Source organism: Takifugu flavidus, chromosome 1 (assembly GCF_003711565.1).
Source record: "Takifugu flavidus isolate HTHZ2018 chromosome 1, ASM371156v2, whole genome shotgun sequence".
Lineage (NCBI taxonomy): Eukaryota > Metazoa > Chordata > Actinopteri > Tetraodontiformes > Tetraodontidae > Takifugu > Takifugu flavidus.
The window spans coordinates 2,940,131-2,948,360 of NC_079520.1; the positions used below are offsets into that span (position 1 = coordinate 2,940,131).

The 8,230-nt window shown below is 48.0% G+C and overlaps 1 protein-coding gene and 1 long non-coding RNA gene across 3 annotated transcripts; one reads left to right on the forward strand and one right to left on the reverse strand.

Annotated features, from left to right (window-relative positions):
* Positions 1 to 327: 327 nt before the first annotated feature.
* Positions 328 to 8,204, reverse strand: LOC130534126 (CD209 antigen-like protein E). Its single transcript, XM_057048039.1, has 6 exons — positions 7,987 to 8,204; positions 7,817 to 7,918; positions 2,483 to 2,692; positions 1,529 to 1,671; positions 1,331 to 1,434; positions 328 to 1,207 (listed from the first exon to the last, which is right to left on the reverse strand). The coding sequence occupies exons 1-6, from the start codon at positions 8,054 to 8,056 to the stop codon at positions 1,045 to 1,047; spliced, it is 792 nt and encodes a 263-aa protein (XP_056904019.1). The 5' UTR covers positions 8,057 to 8,204; the 3' UTR covers positions 328 to 1,044.
* LOC130534144 (uncharacterized) lies at positions 1,667 to 2,912 on the forward strand. 2 transcript variants are annotated; one of them, XR_008952816.1, is made up of 3 exons: positions 1,667 to 1,909; positions 2,367 to 2,591; positions 2,622 to 2,912. It is a non-coding gene; the product is annotated as an uncharacterized LOC130534144 (long non-coding RNA). The 2 variants fall into 2 exon arrangements; XR_008952815.1 differs by having other exon boundaries at positions 1,667 to 2,591.
* Positions 8,205 to 8,230: the final 26 nt, after the last annotated feature.

The window sequence follows — 8,230 nt, forward strand, 5'->3', positions numbered from 1 at the left end:
GTGCTTCCTGTTGTAGCAACAGCAGAAACGCTGCAGGTCACAGAACAACGACCGACAGTTTACTGAAGGAGTGGAGCTGCCTCAGACGCTTCACAGACGCAACAGACGGTTCCTTCTTTGGACCTCAGCAGGTTCTGCTGTTTCAGAGCTGTGATCAACTGCAGCAGGTCGCCTGCAGGGGGCAGAGGTCAAGCCTGCAACCCTGGTATCGAAAGGCCTGCTTTGATCTCCTGGCCACACCCTCCCCCTCACGACAGGAAGATCAAAGGATACTGGTGCTGCCATCTACTGGTGAGTCGAGGTACTGAGTGATAACAGACACTTGAATGTAGCTAAAAGCGCTTTATATGTCAACCCCCCACCCCCATGACACAGAAGAAACAGGAAGTATAAAAAACTAAAGAAATAAAACAATATTTGAGAAAAACTCCGGCAAAAATAAACATGAACAAGCATAAAAGAGCAGTTAGTTCAAAGCCGAGGTAAAAGTCTCGGGAAGTCTGACGGGAACATCGATTAAATGTGACGGGTTGGATAAATAATAAAATAAATAAAAAGTAGGTTAAGAACACGAGATAAAAAGACAAATTAAATAGGCGGGAGCTTGTTTTCGGAAATGTCAGCGTTCCCGGCGGTCCCTGAGCTCCTCTGGCAGGCTGTTCCCCATTTGGGGGCCATCAAAGGGAAGAGATGAAAGGCCGTGTGGGAGGATCAGAGGGTCCAGGGGGGGTCCGAAGGGTCCAGGAGGGCTCTCTGGGCCTCAGCACCGACGACCCAAACGGGCATCCAGGGGGCCCGTGTCACCGTCTCCACCGGACTCGACGTTTGACCTTGTATGACCCCGTCCTCCAGAGCTGGAGAAGGTGGAAGCGGAGACGTCATGCCTGAAGACGGCTGAACTTTATTGGAGGAAACAGCTGCGGAACCACCAACATTTGAAAATAACACTTGTTTCTTGAGAAACTTCCTCATATGGGTCATCACACCTCAGCTAAAGAGCAGCAGCACTTCCCTCTGCACCTTAAAATACTCCGCTTGGCTCTTCTAACCTAATTTCTTCTCACAAACCCACTGAAGAGGTTTGTTACATGAGATATCGTTCCAGTTTGCTTCCCAGGTTGTGTCAGCGATGTACAAGTGTGCACAGTCCTCTTCGCCCAATGTTGGGTCGTTGTTCCCATTGTCCGGCTGATTTTTATACCAGTACCTGTAGAGCAGGAGGAAAATGACGTTTCAAGGTTTCATCTCTCATTTTATAGGAAATACTGATGTGGGTCTCCCTCTGTGGGTGCTAGCATGTTTTCCACACCAGCCAGGAACTGACAGATACCCTTTGGTCAGCGGGTTGCCGTCGGTCCATTTCCAGGTTCCCTCCGTTTCCATGTCGTTCAGGCCGATCCACGTGTCTTTCTTGACGTTTTTGGAGAGGAATTTCTGTTTAAGGTAACAGAAAACCATCAGGATTCTCTGCACACTCGCTAAGAAACGCACCCTGACACGCCGGCGAGGGGGAACAAACGCCACCGACCTGCTCTTCAGAAGTGTCAACGACCACCAGATCCGCTCCGACCCGTCGGCAGTTCTGCCTCGAAGCCTCCCAGGACGTGAGCTCGCAGGAGAAGAAGTAGCAGAAGTTGTTGAACAACGTCCAGCCGATCCGGCAGCTTTTCTCTGCGAGACAGATGAAAGAAACCCAGATGTGACTCCAGATGTTCGTTAGCAGAAAACCCGCTTTTATTGAGATTTAATGCTACTGTGGTAAATTTCTTCTGATGGTCGTCGAGAGGTGCTGATGAGGAAGGAATCTTCGCAGACACCGAGCTGTGGCTGCAGTTTGCCCGAGGGAGGTTTCGTGGTCCAAATGGTGAAGACCTCCGAAGTGCTCACTTCGATAGCCCCTTCTTACATGGTTAAGTAAACACATTCTTCTCTGATGACCTCATAACACAGTATAGCAAAACAAATGGCCTAGAGTCCAGTTATTTACAAAGAGGAAAGTAGGAGTTTAGCCTCATGGAGCACGTTAGAAGAACAATCGGGAGCCGGAGCACATCCTCGTTAGATGTTGCTTATACAGGAAAAAACAGGACATCTATCACAAGCTGATGACAAGACAAAAGAGCAGGAAACATATGGAACAGGTGTGAGATGGCGCTAAGCTAGCTGAAGAATAAGTTGAGGTCTTACAGAAGTCCAGGCCTGCAGAGAATAGATACACAGGCTTCAGATACTACAGCACGTAAATAACAAAAGCTTCCTTCAGTGAAAGGAGGGGAAGGACTGAAGCTAAAGAGTGCTCAGATGACTAAAGCTGAAGGTTTTACTCGTAAATCAACACTTTTTTTCCCTCCTCTCTCCCTTCTCAGGAGCGGTCCTCCCCATCTCGAGGTTTCTCTGTATAAAACCCTCGTCATACAGGAGCTCGGGAAGCTTCTCCACAGGTTGTGGCGACTGTGCAGACGGACAGAGGACACACACTCACGCAGCCTGTCCAGCTCCTCCGTCCTGTTGGCCAGGCTGGCGTTCAGCAGGGCTCTCTCCTCGGACACCTGAAGAAGTTCGCCAGCACAGGTGAGGAGGCGCTCAGACAGGTTGGCTCTGGTGGCGGCGAGTTCAGACAGGTTGGTTCTGATGGCGGCGAGTTCAGACAGGTTGGTTCTGGTGGCGGCGAGTTCGGTAGTCGAGAGGTGAACTGAGAACAGAGAGCAGAGCGCACACACACACACACACACTTATGGAAGGTGCTGTAACAGGGCGGGAACGTTGTTAAACCACAGCTTCACAACAGCCAGGACACTACAAGAACAGCAAAACCACCATTTTACAGAAAAAGACGTTGGACTGAAACAGAATTCTAGCTGAAGTGACCTTTTGGTTTCATTAAAACGACTTTGACCTGTGTCATCCGTGAACTTTCCTTTCCTTTTTTTAAATAATTATCCGTTCAGCAGTAAAGAAGCACCTCGATGCCTCCTGCTGGCTGGTTGCAGCATGTGAGAAGAATTATTGTTGTTATTACTATTATCGTTTCAATGCTATAGTAAGTATAGTAAGTAGATTTAGAATGTTTAATCAAAAAGAATGTATGAGTGTTTGAATCAAGTATTGTAGCTGTTATGTACCCAGCACTGGGAGGTATCACGTTCAAGGACACGAGGAAGTCGTAGAGATAGGAGGAGAAGGAATCATGAGGTCAGATTGATACAAATTTTGTGTGCACCAAATAAAAGAGGAGAGCGAGCAGCAGACGGACGGAGTTGAGAGAGGAAGCTTGAACTGCTCGTCAGCTCTCCCTTGCAAGGCCTCCTGTTGTTTGTGTGGTTGATCTGAGTCTAGTGAACGAACAGCGCGGGTGACCAAACATCACCCTCACAAAAATTGGTCCTTCGAGCCGGATCCCAAGACCTGGAGAGGAGCGCCGTGGGACGACCGAACGCCGAAGTCTGTGCACAGCCGGAGTCAAAAGACGTCCGAAGTGAAAGACCTTTCATCACGAGTTGACGGAAGGCCGGTCTTCGTCCCTCCCAGGGCGACCATCTCCAGTGACGGGAAGAAGGCACTAAAACAACTCAGAGAGAAACCATAGCGACAACGGAGTGAGTATAAGACACAAAAAGCGCTACACAGAAAATACCGCGGTATTGCCTGCCTGGTCATCAGGAGAGAAGCAGAGGCAAGATACACCCGCCTCCTCGGAGGTAGAAGCCTGGTGTATACTCTCCTGATCGAGAACGATTGACTATGAGGCCACGGCAGAGGGACTGAACTAGATATCCTGTAGGGATTGAGGGTTGTTCAGTCGGGAGATCAGGCGTCTCCACTCAAATACATAAAAACTGATAAATAAAGTGCAAACATGGGCAACCAACATTCCACAAAAGGTGCTGAATTCGAAATCCCAGCATCATGTAAACACATGGAAGACAAATATCGAGGTTCATGCTCATATGTTCAGCTGTGGATGACTAAGTTCGATTGGGATGGTAACTTAGACAGGCCAGGCAATATTACAAAATTAAAAGAAGTTACTATACTAACGGTACTGAAACACAGCAAGTCCTCATGTGCGTTAATGGCAAGAAATGGGGCACTGTTAGAGGAGATTGGGTCCCAGTGGATCCAGCCACTCAACAACCATGGCAGCCTGGCAGCCAAGAACTAAATGACAGACTTGACAGACTGTACGAGCGCATGCGAACTGCTTTTACCAGACGAGCTGACTACAGCGCCATTACGGCCACGAGACAAAAGACTGACGAAAGTTTTGAAGACTATAGCATGAGAATGAAAGATGTGTTCCGAAAAAATAGTGGAATTCCGTATGCGGAAGAACCAGAAGGTCCCTACCAACAGCAGTTAAAGCAAGCTATACATGGGGGATCAAAATCAGAGATAAAAACCTGGGTAGAGAGACAATTAGTTGATTTCGGAACTTGTAACCTAAACCGCTATGAACAACATGCTATGCATGCTGAAAGACAATGCCAAAAAAGTAAGAACCAATCAACAGGCATGTTTTTCAATGCCAACCCTCTCCCAAGCCGAGGCCGCGGACATGGGCGAGGCCGAGGCGGAAGGGGAGGAGGAGGCAATTTGAGTGAAAAAGATCGGTGTCATTATTGTAAAAATTATGGACACTGGGAACGTGATTGCAAAAAGAAACAACGTGACCAGAGATATAATAGAGCAGCAAGGTTCTAATACACCTCAACAATGACTAGAACCGGAAAAAGATGTCACAAAAATTAAAACAAATCAGGGCACAAAATTTGACCAATTTGAAAAAGAAGACTTAGAAGATGTTTTAGACTTAGAAACCATCTTCCTGTTTGCTGAAGGCAAACCAGAAATACAACTGACCATGTTAGGTAATTCTTTAACATTCTTAGTAGACACGGGTGCAGGTAAATCAGTAATTAGAGATCCAATAGCCCTGACACCAACTTCTACACAGATTTTTGTGAGATCAGCAAATGGTCTCGTAACTAAAGAAAGAATGTCAGTTCCTGTAGATGTTTGTGACCCTGTAAGTGGAATCACACTTAAAGCTCCTTTCGTGATCTCCACCACATGTCCCGTAAACCTGTTAGGAAGAGATCTTATCTCTCAGCTTCAGTTGATGATTCGTACCACAGCCGAAGGGATGTGGTCTGTAGATAGAATGGTTAATCTGTGGGTAAGAGAAGGAGAGATGTGCAGTAAATATTGGTCACTCAACATCCTGAAAAGCAGCCCCCTCCATTTTCTGACCCAATCACTATGTTATATGGTAAAGCTCTGTCATACTTACAGCCCGAAGCCCAGCTCCACAATCAAACTGACCTGCATGTAACCATGCACGTGGAGCGCATTGGTGAGATCTGTAAATCAGACCCACACGGCACATCAAGCTATGCAGAGCAGTTTGCTAAACTCAAAGATCCACAAATGATTGTAATTATGCACCTATATGTGTGTGGTCAGACAGCTGTCTGCACGGCAGGAAGCCTTTCCACCGAAGCAGCAGCGCTATTCAAAGTGTCAGGTTCTGTACCACATGTTTCTATTGCTAAACCGCTTAAGAAAAGATGGCAAGACTTGGGATGTGACGTAAAACACTGGAGCAGCCTGCCCTATAGGCCTAAGGGTGAGGTTGATTTTAATGATCAGTTCCAGGTGTGGCGTATTCCCCTTAAAACATTGTTGCTGACACATCCAGCAACGCACCTCACAGACCAGAGTTCATGAGAAGAAAACATCTTCCTCACGCAGGAGGAAGAGGAGAAGCTGAAAGAGCTTCCCCCTCAATTATGGTCGGAAGGACCTGCAGATGTAGGTCTTATAAAAGGAGCAGAACCTGTAAAAATAATCCCTAAATCAGATTATAGACCATTTCAGAGGCAATATCCCCTTAAGACTGATGCACAGGAGGGTATTGTTCCGATATTTAACTCACTGCTTAAAGCAGGAGTCACCAGAGAGTGTCCTGAGTCTCCTGTAAATACACCCCTATTTCCAGTAAGGAAGGCACCACCATCTACCGGCTGGCGGATGGTGCAGAACCTGCAAGCTGTGAACGCTGCAGTGGTCCCTAGGTCTCCCTTAGTCGCAGATCCATACACTCTGCTGAATGACTTAAACCCTGAACATCAGTGGTACACGGTGATCGATGTATCCAATGCATTTTTCTCTGTACCAGTACATCCAGACAGCCAGTTTTGGTTTGCATTTACGTTTCAAGGACGGAGGTACACCTGGACAAGGTTACCTCAGGGCTACTGTGAGAGTCCCACAATCTTCTCTCAAGTAATGATGTCATCATTAGCTAAGTTTAAACCTCCGTGTGGAAGTCAAATCCTCGTCTACGTGGATGACATCCTCATGGCGTCAAAAACAGAGGCAGATTGTTGGTCAGACACGCTAGCATTGCTACACTGGCTAGCCGCTCAAGGCCATAGATTAAGCAAAAGCAAACTGCAACTGGTGAAGCAGGAAGTGGTTTATCTGGGCCATGTTTTGACACATAATGGAAGAGCTATTCTCGAGTCGAGGAAAACAGCAGGGCTTAAAGCCCCAAAACCAAAAACAAAGAAGCAGATGATGTCATTCTTAGGACTTGTGAATTTTTGCAGATCATGGATCTTAGATTATGCGAAAATAACTGCCCCTTTACAAGCATTGATGTATGATAATCCCTTAGCAATGACTGATGTGTTAACTTGGACCCCTGAAGCTGAAGAAGCATTTACACACACAAAGCAGGCCCTTGTAGGTGCTGGAGTGTTAAAGCTGCCAGACTATCAGAAGCCTTTTGAGCAGGTCGTAGATTGCAAAGGTGATTTTATGACTTCAGTTTTGTTGCAGAAGCACGGAGATAAGAGGCAGCCAGTGGCCTACTACTCCCACAAGCTAGATCCCGTAGTTTGTGCACTCCCACCATGCGTTAAAGCAGTGGTGGCAGCATCTGAGGCAGTAAAAGCCTCCGCAGGAGTGGTGCTATATCATGAGCTAACTTTGCTAGTTCCACATGCAGTGTCAATACTGCTGCTACAAAGTAAGATAGCATTCCTGTCGCCAGCACGTCATCTTTCCTGCATGGCAGTGTTGCTGTCTCAGCCGAATCTGACGATTCGTCGCTGCACGACCTTAAACCCAGCAACGCTGCTACCCACCGCAGAAGAGGGACACCAGCACAACTGCCTGGATGAGGTCTCCACCAAGGTCCTGCCGCGACCAGATCTCAGTGATGTCGCGTTGACTACAGGACAGACACTCTTTGTGGATGGATCATCGAGAAAGGATGACTGTGGACGCACTAGAACCGCCTATGCAGTAGTCACAGCAACTGAGGTGGTGGAGGCGAAATCACTTCCCTCCTCCTATTCTGCTCAAGCTGCAGAACTCGTCGCACTCACACGTGCCTGTGAACTAAGCAAAGGACAAGATGAGTGTTTGAATCAAGTGTTGATGCTGTTAGGTACCCAGCACTGAGAGGTATCACGTTCAAGGACACGAGGAAGTCGTAGAGATAGGAGGAGAAGGAATCATGAGGTCAGATTGATACAAATTTTGTGTGCACCAAATAAAAGAGGAGAGCGAGCAGCAGACGGACGGAGTTGAGAGAGGAAGCTTGAACTGCTCGTCAGCTCTCCCTTGCAAGGCCTCCTGTTGTTTGTGTGGTTGATCTGAGTCTAGTAAACGAACAGCGCGGGTGACCAAACATCACCCTCACAAGCGCCACACTGAGAACCTCCCCCAAGAACTGTTCTGCCAAAAAGTTTGCTGAATTTAGTTTTTAAGGTAAAAGCCTGTGAAAGCGGACGGGAACCAGACTCACGGAGGACGCCGACGACCACCAGTCCGGTCAGCAGAGCCAGACTCAGCAGGCCCAGACAGGGAAGAAGGTACCAGCTCAGGCTGCTCTCGGAGCTCCGGGAGCCTGAAGGCAGACAAGATCAGAGGAAAGACAACAGTGGTTCAGGCCTCCGTCAGGCTGCCCCGGCTCACCTTGGCGGGGCGCAGGAGGGTCCGGCTGCACCGATTTGAGATCGTCGATGTTGCCGTAAATCTCTTCCATGGCTGAGCGGCCGCTTCACCTCTGAACAGCTGCACGACAGCATCTGAGGAAGTCGTCAACTTGAAATACCACAGAAACACCGACCGTCGACCACCCACGTGAAGCTGTGAAGGAGGCGCTGCAGCCTCTCTCACAGTCTAAAAACTCAGTGGTCAAATGTTCAGGAAGAGACGT